The sequence below is a fragment of the Equus quagga genome, chromosome 1 (assembly GCF_021613505.1).
Source record: "Equus quagga isolate Etosha38 chromosome 1, UCLA_HA_Equagga_1.0, whole genome shotgun sequence".
NCBI classification, from domain to species: Eukaryota; Metazoa; Chordata; class Mammalia; order Perissodactyla; family Equidae; genus Equus; species Equus quagga.
Window position 1 is genome coordinate 92,909,406 of NC_060267.1, and position 17,647 is coordinate 92,927,052.

At 51.3% G+C, this 17,647-nt stretch overlaps 3 protein-coding genes across 14 annotated transcripts in view; 1 reads left to right on the top strand and 2 right to left on the bottom strand.

Moving 5' to 3' along the window:
• Positions 1-2,998, bottom strand: part of AK8 (adenylate kinase 8) — a 136,328-nt gene extending 133,330 nt beyond the window's left edge. Inside the window, exon 1 of one of the 2 annotated variants that reach the window (XM_046656090.1) lies at positions 2,970-2,998. The gene's annotated coding sequence lies outside the window, so the exon portion shown is untranslated. The remainder of the gene's footprint in view (positions 1-2,969) is intronic. The other variant, XM_046656111.1, reaches the window with a different exon arrangement.
• SPACA9 (sperm acrosome associated 9) lies at positions 16-14,549 on the top strand. 7 transcript variants are annotated; one of them, XM_046656239.1, is made up of 6 exons: positions 479-575; positions 1,789-1,970; positions 5,680-5,860; positions 8,383-8,585; positions 9,338-9,485; positions 10,406-14,549. In XM_046656239.1, exons 3-6 carry the CDS (start codon positions 5,717-5,719, stop codon positions 10,415-10,417), a joined length of 507 nt encoding a protein of 168 aa, XP_046512195.1. In that variant the 5' UTR covers positions 479-575; positions 1,789-1,970; positions 5,680-5,716; the 3' UTR covers positions 10,418-14,549. The 7 variants fall into 7 exon arrangements, with proteins under 7 accessions (XP_046512185.1, XP_046512154.1, XP_046512165.1 ...); XM_046656189.1 differs by having other exon boundaries at positions 474-545; positions 9,338-14,549; XM_046656180.1 differs by having other exon boundaries at positions 9,338-14,549.
• TSC1 (TSC complex subunit 1) overlaps positions 11,481-17,647 on the bottom strand; it is a 50,670-nt gene continuing 44,503 nt past the window's right edge. For all 5 annotated transcript variants that reach the window (XM_046656000.1, XM_046656005.1, XM_046655971.1 and 2 more), the window contains one exon: positions 11,481-17,044. In XM_046656000.1, coding sequence (XP_046511956.1) covers positions 16,525-17,044 — 520 coding nt within the window. In that variant the 3' untranslated portion in view covers positions 11,481-16,524. The remainder of the gene's footprint in view (positions 17,045-17,647) is intronic.

Sequence of the window (17,647 nt, forward strand, 5' to 3'; positions counted from 1 at the left end):
GCGCGCCTTACCGCCTGGGACAAGTGCTCACCCCGCCCCAGCCTCGCTGTCCCGGCTGTGCTTCTCCAGCTGCGGCCTTCTAGGGCCAGACGTGCCCCTGGTAGGGCCCCCCCCTGTGCTGAGACACCCAAGAACACCCCGAGGGCACGTCGGCCCCAGGAGCTTCGTGGGCCAGCCCAGGCTCTATTCTCTGAGCCTCAGTTTCCCCATCTTTAAAATGAAGAATAGATGTGAAGGAGGGTTTTGAAGAGGGAAAGGCGTCCAAGGGGCGAGCCGAAAGGCCGAGGGTTCTGTTGGAAACTCTCCGGCCAACTTGCAGCTTCCGAGCCCCAGGACCTCCCGCCGCCAGCTCCAGGGGTAGGGCGAGGCTGCCACGTGACCCGATTGCTATGGCACCCGCGGTAACAATCCGGCCCGCGGCCCCGCCCCTTCCCATCCCGACAGCCTCACCCCACCCACCCAGCCTCCCAAGCCCCGGGTAAGGCCTCCCTGCCCCTCTGGGGCACCAGACACTCACGGAGGCACTACCGGCTTCAGGGCGCTCTGTGAGTGAAGGCCGCTCTAGGACAAGCAAGGTTAAAGCGGGCCGGGGGCGGACCCCCCAAACCCCGGGTTCTGAAACTGGCGGGGTGGAGGAGTGGAGAATGGAGGGGACCGCTGCTGCTGCCCTGGGAGAAGGATGGGGTGGGACGTGGTGCGGGGGAAGGAGAACTGCGAGCCGTGTTAATCCCCAGTGGGACGAGGACGGCCTGGTATCGGACGCAGTACTGAATTGGGACTCTGGCTCTTGTCCGTTGCCATTTTTGGTAGGAGTTACCGTTTTTGAGCTCTCTGTCCTATCAACAAAACTGTGGTGTCTATGTACCTTATGGAGAGGGAGTATGGCATAGTCAATACAGACAGGCCGGAGTTCAAATCTTGCTCCACCGCTTACTAGCTGTGTGAGCCTGCTCTGTGCCTCACTTTCCTCCTCTATGGAGTGGGGATTGTGGGAGGATTCCATGAGCTCATATATTTGAAGTATTAGATAGTAACTGGCATGCAGTAAGTCTCCAATACATAGGGGCCACTATTAGTCATATTATTTCATTTAATCTTTGCACCAGCCTTGAGAAATAGGTAACTTCATTCCCGTTTTATAGAAACGGGAGGATCAGAACGGTGAATAGCTGTTGGCGGAGTGACTTTGGGCAAGTCATTTCCCCTCTCTAGGCCTCTTTCCTCATCAGTTGTTGATCTTGGAGCATTAGAATCAGAAGGCTCCTTGAAGAGCTTCTAACTGAAACTGCCTCATTTTACAGATGGATAAACTGAGGCCCGGAAAGGGGGAAACTCTTAGCTAAGTTCACTTGTTAATGCAAGGCGGAGCCTGGGCTGCAACTTGGCGTCCTGACTCCTAGCCAAGGCCTTTTCCATCAGCCCCTCGCCCAGAGACACGCCCTCCAAGGATATGAGGCTGCAGCTGTGCCTCTCCCCTCAGAACTGCTTCCTCGAAGCGTGCACACCTTGGTCGGCTTGTCAGACCCAACTGCAAAGACAGCTGGGGAAGAAAAGGAAGCTGCTTCCTCTTGGAGCAAAAAATACAATCACTAAGCCAGCAGTTTGCACTGGAGAGCTCCAGTTTGCTTCCTGGACATTTCTGAAATGACTTGCCTTTCTCCTCATTTATTTTAAGCCCTAGGCGCTTTTCATACCATGATTTAATCTTCTTTAGCAGCCTGGAAAAATACAAATCAATTAAAGCCTAAAACCTAGTGAGTAATCATTTTTCCCTCCCTCCTCCCCTAGATCGAGAAGTACCTGCACCCTGTGCCTTTCATCCAGACTAATTTGGCTGGTTCAAGGGACGATTACTTTGGATAGCTTATTACAGCTCCTCTCATGACATTCCTGGCGTGCATGTCACAAGTCGCTAGGATCAAGAACTGAGTCCCTTTTGCTCTCAGGGGCTCTTGGGGCCACCAGCCAAGGTAATGCTGTATCCCTGAAGAACTTGGCAGCCATGGAAGCCCCACGAGGGTGGCAGGGAGCCAGGCACACAGGCAGCCCCCTGAATGCTAGTCCACATTGCTTTGAGATGGGGAACAGTCTTGTGGGAGTGGAAGCGAGGCCCAGAGGTGTAGCTAGTGCATGACCCCTGTGAGGGCTCGGACAGCTTTTCAGGCTCTTGGTATCCCCCACCCACCTACCCCAAGCCACAGTCAATCTGATGCCTGGCATGCTTGTCTCTGAGGACCATCACAGAGGGAGGGAGGTATCCAAGTTAAGGGCCCAGACTTCATAAAGTCGGGCAGAGCTGAGTGGGAAACCTGACTTGCTCACTTCCTAGCTGTGTGACCTCAGCTCCATCATCTGTCATGTAGGGATACTCGTAGTACCCCATTCACAGGGCCATGGCGAGGACCTGAGATAATGCACATCCAGGTTTTTCCTAGAGCCCCATCGAATAACCTGCTGTAATTCGGAGGACTGGGGTGAGCCGTCCAGGACCTTGCTGGGGGCTGGAGCCCAGCCCCTCTTGCAGACTGTGTAGCCCCTCATTTCCGACATCTGCATCCACTCCCCTGCTTCATTCTCTCTGCAGCAGTGCCCTCGTCTACACTACTATTCTTTCACTTATCCCTACTGTCCACCTCCCACTCCAAAAGATAAGTTCCTCCAGGGTAGGGAATATTGTCTGTCTGTTCAATGCTGTGTATAGCCCAGCACCCGGAATAGTGCCTGGCATGTGCTGGGCAATGCAGAAGGAATGAATGAACAATGAGTGAATGCCTGAAGTGCTTCTTACCCTCTTTGGCCTTCAGTGGTTCTTCTCATAGCTTTGCCTGACACTTGGGGTCCCTCAGCCTCACCCTGCCCACCGCTGCCTTCTGCACTTGCTCACAATATTCCCACATCCCCACCTGCCAGCCTCTAACCCAGGGTCCCACCCGCTCTGCCCCCCTGCTCTCCACCTCTCCAAAGCCCACCTTATTTTCCAGCCTCCCCTCCTCCGTGGCAGCCTCTGCCTCTCTCAGGGTACACACCATGCCTGTTGTGGCATTCCCCTGTCCTCGCATGCAGCCCGTTTAATCACAGTAGCTTTGATTGCTCCGGCAACCAGGCACTACTGCATTCCAGGCTTTGGGCTCCACACCTTACACCTGCCGTCTCCTGCGGCGCATGTCAGGAGAGAGGCTCAGAGATGAGCAGCTTGCCCAAGGCCGGAAAGAAGTGCTCGAACCCGGATTTGAACCCACGACTGTGTGATGCCAGGCCTTGGGTTTTTAACCACCACCATGATGGGGGAAGGCCAGGCGAACCGTACACACTCCGCCTCCTCCCCGAACCTCCATGCCATGCTTCTAGGTCTTCACTTCCCCAGTCGTGTGTGAGCCCGGGCCGGCACTACTGGAGGCAAGTGACGCGCTGCCTCGGCACAAAACTTAAGTGGGAAGGCGGGTGGGGTAGTAATCAAGACAAATGATATTTAAATGCACTATCTTAAAAAGTCAAAATTAATGCAAAAATCCATTTAGAATAAAGTATCAAAAACGTAAATAAAGACAGGAGCGGTTTTGCTGATTTTTCCTTTTGCTTCAAGCTTCAGTACGACAAGGCACGGCACTGCACCCAATCCTGTCTTTACTTAAAATTTCGATATTTTGTTCTTCGTGGACTTTTTGGTGTTCGCTTTTATTTTCTTAAATAGTGTGTTAAATAGTCTTACCTGTCTTGATTGCTGACTTTTCTGGCACCCCCTTACATTTTGCACCGAGGTGAGTGCCTCACTCGCCTCAGTGTAGTCCAGGCCCTGGTAAGCCTGTCACCATGGGAGGCACAACAGAAAACCTCAGCACCCTGGGTTTACTGTGCCTGCCATTTCTGTCTCCGGGCGGGGGTGGGGGGACTTTGGCTGTATATGGGCCCCACGGCATCCCCACAACCCTGGCTCCCCTTCCTGCTTGCCCACTTCAGGTGGGGGACTGAGTGGGGAGGAGGCTGAGCTGGAAGGAAGCTACTGCCCTGCCTGGCCCTGGACCAGACCTGTCCCCCATGGAGCTGTGGCTGCTCTGTTGGCAAACACAAGTGCTATGGCTCCCAGGGGTGGCCTCAGGACACTGCCGCTGAAGCGTGCTCTATTTACAGTAGACCCACTGGAGTTTATGGGGTGCAATTGTCAGGGTCCCTCCTGGCACAGCTCCTTTATGGCAACCTGGCTGCGTGTCAGCACTCAGTCCAGGACTGCGGCTCCATCTCCCCAGGTTCTCTGATTTACAGCTCCCGTCATGTCATGGAGGCCATCTTCTGGTCTGTTCTCCTTGCGTTTCCTTTCATCTTTGATGCCATCTCCTCTTGCCATAGAGATGCCCTCCCTGGCTCCAGCCCTGCCCTGGGCTCAGGAGCTAAGGAAGACACAGCAGAAAGAAACATCTTGCGGCTCCATCCTATTCTTGCTTCTCTCCACCTGGGGCCTGCAAGGAAGCCTGGAATCAGTCCCTCCCCACCCCCATCCTTGCCAAGTGTTCTGGCCCCTTCCATTTGCAGCATCTCATTTGGACCCTACCTCGCACAGCCTCCTCTGACCCCCATTCACATAGGGCATGTGCAAGCCTGGGCTCCGTGTGTGCTGGTGCCTTGTGGTGGAGGAGCAGCCAGCTGTGGCAGCTTTGAGGATGCTGGTTAGACATCAGGAAGCCTGGGACCTTGGGTATCTCCCGCACAAGCTTGCTGTGACACCCTGGGCTTCAATTTCCCCCAGAAGTCAAGGGGAGTTGACCTACTGAGGTCCCTTCCACCTCTAACATTCTACAAATCTGTGACCTGGAGCATTTTGCATGCGCTCAGCAAAATTGTGATGTCATGGAGGGCAGAACCCATAGCCTTCTCTGCTCACAGAGGAGATTCTAGACTCGTGGGACCGCCTGGATCACACCAGGGACAGTCTGTGAGGCACCAAAAGAGAGCATTCCCCGTGGTGTTATTGTTTCCAATCAGGGTCATTCCTGCACTAACAGGGGAGGCAGGGAGGAGTCGCGATCAGCCAGCCCTGCCCTGGGAATGGGCAGACCTGAGATCAGGGCTCCTGCCCCAAGCACACAGCAGGGAAACTGCATCTTCTGGGACTAGACAATCAAGTGCTGACTCTTCCCCTGCTTAGCCCATGGGAAAGAATGCCTAGCCTTTCCCACTAATTTAAGAGTAGCAGATGTTTTAAAAGAATTTGGTCCAAACTGATAAAAATCACAGATTTTACAAGCTGTGGCATATTCCTTGATCCCAGCTTTTGCTGACACCACAAGGAGGCATCAGAGGCTGTGTGTGTGTGTGTGCGCGCGCACACGCGCACAGATACCCCAAATCTGGAGAAGCTGAGACCAGAGAGGTTCTTGTCCACAGTTGAGGGAAAGAAATCACATTTCATGGCAAAGAGTGTGTCCTTGGAGGGTAAATGGACTTAGGTCAGGCTCAGCTCTGTCGTGGACAGCCTGCGGGATCTTGAGCAAGTGTGCAGCCTCCTGGGGCCTCATTTCCTTCTCCGCACAATGGAAATGAAAACAGTCCCTGCCCTCCAGGGGTGTGGGGAGCCGCTCGGCCCAGCACTCCGCTGAGAGGAGCTGTGGGCATCCTTCTCGACTCCAGAGCTGGATCCTTGGTCTGGCCCCTGGGACCTCATGGCTCTCCTCTTCCTCCCCATAGAGTCCTCTTCTCTTGTAAATGACTACTGAGGAAGACAATGAATGAGGTGAAAGAATCCCTGCGAAGCATCGAGCAGAAGTACAAGCTCTTCCAGCAGCAACAGTTTACCTTCATCGCCGCTCTGGAGCACTGCAGAGAGAATGCCCACGACAAGATCCGGCCCATCACCAGCATCGGACAGGTGATGCCTCCGGGGCAGGCGGGCGGGCAGGCGGGGCCAGGGTCTCAAGGACCTGCCATACCCAGAGATTCCTGCATGGCACCAGGCCCAGTCCCCTCCCTTGAAAGATGAAAAAAAACCTGAGGCCCAGAGAGGAGAAGCACTTTTGTGCCAGAATCAGGCCTCAGATCCTAAGTGGTGGAATGAGCCATTCATTCACTCCCTCACCAGATATGTGAGCGAATAACAAAGTGGTTAAAAACGTGGGTTCAAGACTCAGCTGGCCACTGTTCAAGTCCTGGCTCTAGCATGTGCTACCTCTGTGACCTTGGGCCAGTGAGTCACCTTATCTACAGATGAGAGGAGCATCTAAAATGAGAGGAGCAGCACACACATCCCAGGTCTCTCATGCGGATTTAGTGAGATCCTCCGTGTACAACACCCAACCCGTGTCTGGCCTTGTCTGCCAGGCCCCGGCTAAGTCCTGGGGGTACAGTCAGGAGCAGATGCGCATGGTCCCAGCTGTCGGACTCCATGGGCTTTGAGGAACTCAGTGTGCCCAGCACATGGCTAGTCTCGTTTGCAGACGTCTTTGTTGACCCACCTCTCCTCATGGAGGAGCTGCTGTCTAAGTTGGCTCTGCAGGACTTGGGGCCTCAAGACCCAGCGAGCCTTCCAGGAGCTTACGGGTTTGAGCCGCAAGCATCAGGCCCAAGCGCCTGTCCCCAACGGAACAGATGCCACCTGCGGAGAAGTTGGCTTGTGGAAAGCTAACCAGTGTCAGGGTGGGGTGGGAGTGGGGACCAGGGCTCAGAACTGCTCAGGAGAAGCACACAGGCCCACGGAGAACAGCAGCCCTTGCTGGCAGCACCCTTCAAGAAATGATTTTTTCTAATTTTTGTAAAAATTTCAATTTTTTAACTTGAAAAATTTTAAACGTACAGTAGACAAATACCCATATAACCTTGCCCTCAATACACCAATTTGTAATATTTAGCCAGGTTTGCGTGATCTCTCCAGACACACACCCTCCTTCTCCTGAACAATTTGGAAGTAAATCGGCTGCATCCTTTTTAGCCCATCCCCCAAAGGCTCAGACTTCAAGGGCACTGGACAGGTTTTCAGTGTCAGGAAGGAGCACCTGAGACCTCCCACCTCTGCTCAGAACCTACATCAGTGCTGAGTGACCCCGGCCCCTCCCATGCATAAGGGTGTAGCCTTCTTGCCTTAGGTTCAGCCAAGGCTTTTGGTGAATAATGGCCCTACACATTCTGACTCTCCATGTGAAGTGTTGACTCCCAACCCTCAGCCTGCCCTCCCTGGACCAGAGGTATCCAAAGGTTACCTGCACACACACACCCTGTAGCCCAGGGATGCTGCTCTGTTGTGGTTACGCCACGGTGTAGGTTCTTCCCCCTTACAGAGCTACTGTACTTGGGAAGGAACCACTTGGGATCATTTGGGAAGCCATCCCCTAGCCTCAAAAAGGCAGCTGGTGGCAGCAGAAAAACCCTGGTTTAGACTCAGAACTTGATGGGTGCTGGAGGAGGCAGGTGATACCCCTTCCCCTGCATCATGGAGACTAGAACCATTTGACTGTGAAAGGGGTCAGTTACTCCTGCCTGGCCCGGAGCCAGATGCTCCCCAGCACAAGATCAGGCCTCCTGCCCTTGCCCCATCTCAGATCCAGTCACTGGATGGTCCCAGATCACTCTGGAGAGAAAGAGCCCTGACCCAGGAAAGATCCCCATTCCCCCCAAGGAAAGGGATGAAAGTTGATGAGCTGTAACACTATTCTTAGCACCTTTTATGACTTATTCAGGAAAGGGTTCCCTACTTCTGTGTCTGAAACACCTTCACAGGGGAGGGTTAGTTTTGTCTTTGGTATTTAAGCCCTTCATCCTCCTAGTTGATTTTTGCCTATGGTGTAAAGTAGAGACTCAGATGGATCATCATTTTCCTCAGCTCCACTTACTGACTTGTCCCTCCTTTCTCTACCTTGGAAACACAGGACATTGAAACTGCAAGGGATTCTAGTTCCTTCTGTTTGCTCCTCAGTCTAAGTGGCCCAACCCAGCACCGTGTCCTCTAAGTGGGACCATGGCATGAGAAGTTGGGGCCCAGCCCTCTTTGCTTAGGTGCGTGGGGACTGGTGAGGGGTGCGGGCCCGGAGCTATTGAGCTGGGGATGAAATCCAGCTTTGTCACTTCGCCACTGACCGAGCAGGTTGTTTTACCTCTCTGAGCCTCTGGTATTTATCTGTAAAATGAGGATTTAAAAAGGTACCCAGCGTATAGGGTTTAGGTGAGGAGTACGTGAGTTCAGGGCTGCAAAGCATTTTGCACAGTGCCTGGGACACTTAATGATATCAGCTGTATATATAGAGTGGTCTGTACACTCAAATGCATAAATGTTACTCACATCTCCCCCCGTGACTCTGGGAGGGTGGGAGGAACAGGGTGGCTGCTCATGGATATGTGCCCCACAAACCAGCCGAGATCCTCATTGGTGCCTCCCAGCTCACGTCACACTGGCCTTTGCAGGTGCAGAACTACATGGAACACCACTGCAACAACTCCACAGACCGGCGCATTCTGCTCATGTTCTTGGACATCTGCACGGAGCTGAGCAAGCTCTGCCAGCACTTCGAAGCCCTGCACTCTGGCACCCCAGTCACCAACAACCTCCTCGAGAAATGCAAAACCTTTGTTAGCCAAAGCAGTGACTTAAGCAGCCTTAGAGCAAAGTAAGTCCCTTCTGGTCCTGTTCCTGAGGCCTCAGCATGCGCATGTGAGGAGGGGGTCAGGGGAAAGGACGGCAGAGGAGGGTCCTAGAGGAAGGGCAGGCTTTTGTTGAGAGGGGAGGTAAGTCTGAACCGATGAGGCATGTGCCTACTATCCAGACTTCCCTAGGTGAGATCCTAGGCCCACCGATTTATTGGAATGACTCTGACCCAACAAATGTTTTGGTTTTTGTCCCCCCAAAAAATGGTTTTAATGAAAACGGAAGATCCTGAGGCCCCAGATATAGTAGGACACAAACTCTCTCACTGGAGCTAGCACCCAGCAGAGGGAAGCTGGTCAGAAAGCAGCTGTTCCCAGAAGCCCACAAAGCAGCAGCAGGTCTGGAACCCGTTCCCATGGCGTCAGCACCACCAGTGTGGTTCCCCCATTCCAAGCCCTGTGGAGGCTGTTTAGATATTAGGGTAAGAAGAGCCAGAGGGACTAAGCAGAGTGTTTTGGAGCTATCACAGCAGGTTTCCACAGCCCCGAATCCAGGTTTCTACAAAATGCAGGCGAGTGCTTCATAGCTCCTGCCTTGCAGGATTACCTGGGGCTGTTGTCCCCTAAACCTGCTGACCCACAATGTCCGAAACAGAGCCGGGCATGGTGTGGGCACAGTCCTCAAGCCTCCTGAGGGGATTCTGATGTGCAGTCAGTGCTGGGATCCTGGCAGAGTTCCTGAGCGGGGTTTACCGGCCCTCCTGCTGCCCTGCAGGTATCCTCACGACGTGGTGAACCACCTCAGCTGTGACGAGGCCAGGAACCACTATGGAGGCGTGGTCAGCCTCATCCCCATCGTCCTAGACTTAATGAAAGAATGGATCGCGCACTCGGAGAAGCTACCCCGCAAAGTGCTGCAGCCTGTGAGTGAGCCCCCGGAACGCCAGGAAGCCACGGGGGCAGGCACTCATCCTTCCCAGGCCACAGGCACCAAGCCTTGGTTAAGAAAACATGAGTATAGGCAACTTACAAAAGACAGCTTCAAACCTAAGGGGAAAGACAAAGGATGTGCTAAACCTCCTTGGAGACCACCTGGTGGGAAACTGTAACTCAGCTGGTGACCTGCTCCATCCCCATCCCAAACCTGCCCGCCCCCAGGGTGCTTTGTTGCTAAACTTGGTTTCCACTGGTTGATCTATTTTCATCGGCACCCACAGTCCCTGCGATTTATTAAGCTCAAAGGGGATGGCCCAATATATTAGTGAGAACCTTTCTCCCACTCTTGCTTTAACTCCTAACTTCCTCACCTCTGAGCGTCAGGCTCTGTGCTGATGAAGAGGACACCTGCTTACAGTGTTGTTGGTGGAGGGTGTCCTGGGGAGGCTGGTAAAGCGCTAGGGGCACTGACTGCCCACCCAGGTCCTCTCTGGGCTCCCACCCACCACCCTGCCAGGCCCGCCCACGCTGCAAGTCCAGCTTTCCAGGTGGAGCCATCAAGCTGGAGGAGACTGCCCAGCTCCTTTCCCGCCACAGTGGCAACTGTAGGCAAGGCACTGCTCTCTGCTCCCACCTCCCAGGATGGTGAGGGTCAGCACGCTGAACTTCCTCAGTGTGATTAGGTCTCTGGACGAAAGCCCAAAGGGGAACAAACATGCCTTTCCTCTCCTTTACGTGGGAGAGGAAGACTGTGAGAGAAGCTGGAAGAATTCTGACTGTGTGGCTCCTGTACAAGGACAATCACCTGACTTTCACAACATAATTAAGGCCCAGACTGTGTAAAATGTGTCGCTGGCTTCTGAGCTGGCCAGAAGTACTGTCTGACTGTTGGTTTTTCCCTTCACAGGGGACGACTTAGCTTCTGTATTCTTGCTTCCTCGGGGGCGACAGTCAAGAATAAAGTGTTCTACCACCTCTCCGCCTGGCTTGGCTTCCTGGGATTTACCCCTTAGACTAGACTGATCCTAAGACAACAGAAGCCAGTGGGCAGTAGCATCCCAAACAAAACAACTAGCAGAGAGCAACCACTATAGACAGGCGTATACCCAGTTCCAGAAAGAAGGTGCTCTGAAGAGCTTTGTGCCAAAGACCCTCAGAAGGCCAGCAAAGTAACTCCTTGTATAGAGACCTATCAGACAAGAGCATCTGAATTCTCCAGACAAAATTAAAAGCTGCCACCTCTGAGTCTTTGTCTCAAAGGATCTGCTTCCACTATTAAAATGGGCAGAGTATACTGACTTCCAGGGGCAGCTGGGCAGGGGCAAGCAATTGAAAACCACATTGCAAATGGAGCTCTTCATCCCTGGTCTTTCCCCAGCATGTCCCAAGCAAGAGGTGGTAAGGCCAGGGAGACCTAAGCATCGTTTAAAGGTTGTTTCCTGCCTTCTTCCAAACAGCTGAGGGCACGTGGAAGGCGGTGGATGCTAGCCGCATGTTTTCATTGGCACATGCACAGAACACAACTGGCAAGGCTCAAGCCCAGTAAGCTGTCGACCATGTCAGTATCACTTAGGCTCTACCAAAAGGGCTGTATTAAACCCAAGGCGCCGGCCGACCCTTAGGAATGCAAGCACACACTAAAAGGAGGGCTGGACGGCAGTGCAGACCCTGTGGGCCTCCTGGTTTTGAGTTTTCTGGTAGGGATGACTCAAGCCAGCACCTCCCCCACCACCATGCCACTCTTCGGGGGAAGGGCATGAATTTGAGGCAGATAAAGGTAGGATTTGTGTGTGTTTGCCAAGTGATCTGCCAGAACGAAAAGAGTCAGAGACTACAGCCAGATTCCACTTGTCACACCCTCCTCCAGGCACCTGAGGTACCCAACGAATGCAGACCCTGAGGCTCCTGCGTCTTTGGACTGGTCCCTACTCTGCCTGTGAGGCCCTCAGGGCCGACACGAGTCACTTCATGTCAACACAGCAGAGTAGTGCAAAACAATAAATTTTTATTTGTTCACAGTTAAACACAAGCAACTGCCTTGACATTTTAGAACATTCTAAGAAGGACAGCAAACCCTTTTGATTCCAATTCCCATTCACTAAGATTGTACCATTTTCTCTCGCAGTTCATGTTTATGGCATCTGATGTGGATTGTTTGACATGCTTTTAAGTTGAGGCGGGAAGGTTGAAACCTTTTGACAAGAGATGACTTTCTTAAATTTAACTAAAAGCAGTCAGTTAAAAAAAAATCTGTTTTTCACTGATGGGACCCTTTTAAACTGCAAGTTAGCCACATATGGTTGATCCATGATTGAGTTATAAAACTAGATTATGTCTTAGCAAAATCTGTTCCTCCGCAATATAATTGTGGTCCATAGAAGTCTTCTGAAAAGTGATCACTGATTCCTCCTAGTGCAAAATGCCTGGCTGCCTCTTTGATAAGCCAAAGTATCTGCTGCATGAAGCAGCACCGTACCCTCCTGTCCAAACACTGCATCAAGGTGGGGGAAGGGAGGAGGGGTTGGTCGGGGGGTGGGGTCTCAAAACTCGCAGGGGTCTTCTCTAAAAGATCTAGTCCCATGTTTCAACTAGCCTACTTATCCCAGAGGATGCACAACTTTGTGGCATTGGGAAGGGAAGAGGGGAGAAAGTTCCTCTGTCTTCATTAACTCATTTCAAGGCCAAAAGCAGTCGTGGGTGCAGGTGCTCGACTATCCCAGGCAGGTTTCACTTGTAGTTACAGCCACTCTTCTCTCAGGCGAACATACACAGACTGCAGGACAGTGTGGAAAAGGTGGCAACACCGCTCTCCCTGGGCACACCAGAGTCATGGGCCAGGAAATGAGCCACATGGGGACAAGGGTCACAGCAGCAGCCGAGGGGCCAGGCCCCGACCTAAACTTGTTCTTTCACCTACAGAGAAAAGCTTAATCAAGTGCAATCAATTCCTTGGCAGCGGTCCAGGGGAGGGGAGGGCAGGGGCACATGTCACAGAACTCTGGATGTAAACAGATACACAGACATCTTCAGACTGGATACGTTTTCCCATACTCATTGCCAGTCAGTCGTAGAGCATGTACCTCCAAGAGTGAAAATGCGGCAGAGTAAGGGGTGCTGACTTGGATCATTTCACAAAGGACAGCTTTCTTCCCCATGTGAGATGTACACTCCGGGGTGGGATCAGGCTTCTCCCAGGACCACTCTGCAGAGGGCTGGCCTCTCAGAGTATCTGCAAAAGGTAGGTGGCACTCCACCTCGACTGCAGTCCTGGACTGAGCCTTCACTCTGCTCAAACCCTCCTTAAACCTGTTCATACTTTCTACCACCTCTTAGTGCCTTCAGTTAGAAAAACTGTGTATCTTCACAGAGTACTTTCTTCCATTTGTTCTTCAGTTATCTCTTTCTGGCTTCAAGTGGTATGTTCTAGTATTTGGTGAAAATTCACATTGGCTAGTCACAGCACATCTGTTATGTTCTCTACACAGAAACACCCAATTTTTTTATTCTTAACTGTGAGTCTGAACCTCCGTGGTCCAGCTCATACAAATCCACTCATTGCCACGATCATTTCATTCATCCTCTTCTACACAACTGCTAGAGTTTTACCTTTCTCAACAGAAACACCGGAAACTACATGTGCTGTAAACGAGAACAGCCCAGAGTCTGGAGTTGTTTCCTGTTGCCCTGATTTTGCCCAGTGAGGTGCTGGCCTCTTTGGCCACGGTGGCATGATGGGCTAATTTTTCCAACTGTCAGTGGCTTCCAGGACCTTTTCCTGGATTGTAACAGTTTACTTTTTAAGAAAAATTCAGACTATTTCCCCCTAAACACAGTACACACATTCTGGCTCACAAAGTAGCTTATTTATCATTTCTCTCTCCACTTAAAGAGCCTAATAAGAACCTTCAGCAGCTTATTCCCAAAGGCTAGGCAGTTTTCTCTCCTGAAAATCTCTGCTGACAAACCTAGGGAGGTCATGTCTCCTCAGCCACCTTGCTAGTCTTAGCACTCATCTCCAAGGAGACCTTTTAAAACTTCTTGACCCAAGAAATGACCTTTCTTTCCTACCTTTGGATTTCAGTCAGTTTTTGTATTCAGAACCAGATACTTCTTCCAATCCCACAGTAATAATCTATGTGGACTTTATGGCAGAGCCTTGTCTCAAGCTTTTTAAAAATTCACCAACATTCTGTGTGCTGGAGGTCCACTTGCTGATTTACCTGTAGTAGATTCGGGAACTCATTTTCTCTCTGGAGACCAGGCTGCCATCTTCTTCTACCCCTCCTCCTTCTGCTGCACCCCTCCCCCCACCCCCCAAATAAATTGTAGTGCTCCTTTTTAAACAAACTTCATGCTGCCCAAGAAGCAGACTCCAATCTTCTCAGGGTCTGTGCTAACCCTGGTTAGTGTCAGGTGGGGATCAGGGTAAGTTACAGACATTGGTCAAACGGCTCTGAGGCAGGGAAGCTTGCTCAGAGTGACTTTGGACAGAGGCTATCCAATCCTGACATTTAGGAATACCATGCTGCTTAATCAGTCTCAAGACAGGACCTGCCTGTAAAGCTAACTGCTCTAATGCCTTTGTCCTGCCGATTCCCAGACCTGAGTTCTCTCTCAGGAGCTCCTCTACTATCACCTTTCCATCCTTAAAAATACTTGCTACAGGATAATCAAGTCCTGTCCACTCTTGGCAGGTTTATCATTTTCAAAACCAGACCAAACCTTACTACTAACTCGAGTCCTTTGCAACATAAAGCCTAAATTTTTAGGTTGGTAACATCCACAAGACTCCAGGCCCTAACCCCCAAGTCTTGGCTGAATAAAACCCATGGCCTCCTAGAACCCAAAGGAAGCTGAGTGCAGCTCTTCCGGGTCAGCAAACAGACACCCAGGCCAGAGGGATGGTGGTTTTACCTGCCCATGGAACCTCCAGCCCAGGCCTCAGTCCACTTCACCACACTGCCTTCTCCTTCCCTGTATTTTTGCAATCTGCCTGTTTTTTTCTTTCTTTGCATTGGCCTCCTTGCCTTTGCCAGCTGGTCAGGGAAAAGGCTTTGACTTAAGCGCCTGGTATCTTTGCTCTGTGGCACAGATCTCTTGGGCTTGTGGAGGGGGAAATCATTTAGAACTGATTTCAATAGTTAGCCTGAAACACTTTTTTCCCTTTCTGAATTTGTTCATGTTTTCCTTTTCTAAAACTGAACTAGGAAACTAAAATGTGTTCGATTTTAAGCTTTCCTTTGGACAAAGCTGAATTAAACGTGTGGTGTTGTTAATACCCCACACTGGGCATCCAGCAGCAATTGCTGGTGCTGTGCTGGGCTGAGAGCAGTCAGGTCCACAGCCTCCCTCAGGCTGGGAATCAGTCAGTCACACCCGAAAATCCTGTCCCAAGGAGGTCTTCTGTCAGTACAGCCTTGGTGACAGGGAGTCTCTCATTATCTAGTATCCCTTTGTTAGGAATACTAGAATATTTATTGCCATAGTTAAAAAAAGAGACTTTTACCCTCACGTGCTGGAAGCTTCCATATGCAGTAAGATTTCGTACCATCACAGTTTGTCTTTCCCTCTTCATGGCTGAACCCTTCTATACTTTTAACTAAAAGAATAGAAAGAGAAAAACCAAGTTCATCAGCTCTTTCCTACCAGTCTCTCCTCGCCTCAGCTGGAACACTAGGCAATAATTCTTAGGCTTCTAGCATTTATTTCAGGAGCATTTGCTGAGTTCAGATTCTCTGCCACTGCCAGTGTCCAGACTTGTGTCACCTCTCATGAGTGCATGTGGGCAGCCCAGTGGGTCCATGGCAGCCAGCCTTTGCCAACACTCTCCAAGACTCTGCTTTAAAATGCTCTACCATTCCTAACATTTGGGAGGGTAGAGCTTTGAGCTCCCTGGAGAGTCAGCCCCTGAAAGTTAGAATTGGTGTGAAAAAGCTGTTACCTTTTTGGTGGCCTAGAACCTACTACAGTGAGACAACTCTAACAGCCTGAGAAACATTGGTCATGTCAACTTTGAGGAGAGTCTTTGGGCCTTCAGAGCCTTTCTGCTGCAGTGTCACAAAGAAGCTGACATACACAGAGGCGCATGGGAACACAAAGGGAGGCAGACAGATGGAGGAGCTTAACCACAAGGCTCAGCTGGCACAGCCGAGCCAGGAAGGGCAGCTCCTCATCCACAAGTACTTCTCAAGTAACTGCTCCAGTCACCGTCCTTCCCTCCTGCCAAGAGGGCCCACCACCCACACAGCAGCCTGCAGTCAGAACAGTACCAGCTTTCGAGCAAACCCCAAATAAATAAGAGGTAGTGGGGAAGGGGGACAAAGCATTCCCAAAGAGGATTATGGTCTCCACAATGCCAGCTCCAGACTCTTCAAACAACACACGTTTGTTCACACAGATCTTTCTAGCAAGCTTATCAGAACCGCCAAAAGAATGTAAGGGTGAATAAACCATTGTTTTTCTAGATCTGCTGCTTTAGACACTGAACTTCAGAACCAAAAGCAGTGAAAATGTCTCATGTAAAAAACTTTCACGTGAAGATGATCAGCTTTGCATGCTACATCCTCCTAAAAAGGGACAAAATCAGACTTACCTGCAACGCCACCAATTACCTGGGCTAATGGAGAGCCAACCCAGTTACCTCAGTTTCAGGAAAGGAGAGTGGTGTGTTAGACTCAAAGATTCAATTTGGCCTCATATTGCACAGGTTTGAAGGACGCAACCATTTTGGGAGAAAAGGAAGAAAATAAAGCTACTGAGGAACACAAACTGGCCCTCGGATTAGTACACACTGCTAGGTAAATGAGAGAGAGGTTTTGGGTGGGCTGAGGGGAAGGTTAAGAGGCATTTCAATGCCAGATCCAAAAACCATTCTGCATTCAGTCAACTGTCAAAAAGACCTCCACCCCATTTCCACTGCGTGAGCTAGCCACTCAGACCCTGGAAATAGGATAGCTTTGAAACGTGCATTCACACCTCCTGTTCTATGCCAACAATATGCAAGTTAACACTGATTGACCATCATCCTTAGCTGTGTTCATGATGAGTCTCATTGTAGTCCATGATATGGAGCTGTCCCACACTGTCCGGGTTTGGGGGAGATGGATACGGGCCATCTAGGTTCAGGGGAGTCTTGGCTTCCATACCTGAGTCTTTGCCCAGTTCTGTCTTTAGGGTCTCAGAAAGGCTAGTGATGGTCATGCTGTCCTCATCACACTGGCTCTCACTCTTATTACGAAATAGCTCTCGAGCCTTCATGCCCAGGAAGCTTTTCGAACTGGGAAGTGAGCCAACAGTCGTAGGGATGCTGGTAGAGGGCTCGCCCACGGCAGTTTCCCACCGACTACTGAACGGCCCTGCCCTCTGGTTTGGGGGTTTCTCCGGGGTAGAAAGCTCACTGCTGCTGCTGCTGCCTCCGCCGCCTCTACTTCCACTACTGCCCCGGGTGCTGCCAGGTCTGGGGGGCTTGGTCTCACCGTTGTGGCCAGATGCCTCTTCATTGTGCCCTATTACAGAATCCGAGCAGCCATCATTACAACAGTCGGGCCTGTAAGAAACCCAGGCAGGAAAAAGGAGTTGGAGACAGTAGCGTCCGTGGTTTGGGAGGTGTGGAATTACAGGGACACTTGCTCACTCTGCCACTGAACTCTGCTAGGCCCTCTGTGTTTTTTAACAGAGGACAAAGGCATGAGATCGCATCAAGAGAAACATATGTCCAAACTAGGGATGTTAGATGCAATCTTTTTTTTTTTTTTAAGATTGGCACCTGAGCTAACAAGTGTTGCCGATCTTTTTCTTTCTTTTCTTCTTTTTCTCCCTGAAGCCCCCCAGTACACAGTTGTGTATTCTAGTTGTGAGTGCCTCTGGTTGTGCTATGTGGGATGCCGCCTCAGCATGGCCTGATGAGCGGGGCCATGGTCTGCACCCAGGCTTGGAACCAGTGAAACCCAGGACCACCCACCAAGTGGAGCACGCAAACTTAACCTCTCAGTCATGGAGCAGGCCCCAGATGCAATCTTAAACATGAACACTTCCTGTGACCATATCAACTGGGGCCCAGGAAAAGGAACACAGGAAGATCACTGGGCATTCTGAGAAAGGGCAGTCAGGTGTTGCTCTGGAACAGGGGGAGCTTAGTGCTGCAGCCCTG

Bases quoted from the DNA above. Each gene is read 5' to 3' on its own strand.
- SPACA9 (XM_046656229.1), top strand. From the start codon at position 5,717: ATGAATGAGGTGAAAGAATCCCTGCGAAGCATCGAGCAGAAGTACAAG. The intron at 5,861-8,382 runs GTGATGCCTCCG...TGGCCTTTGCAG, and splicing joins CCATCACCAGCATCGGACAG to GTGCAGAACTACATGGAACA. The intron at 8,586-9,337 runs GTAAGTCCCTTC...GCTGCCCTGCAG, and splicing joins TTAAGCAGCCTTAGAGCAAA to GTATCCTCACGACGTGGTGA.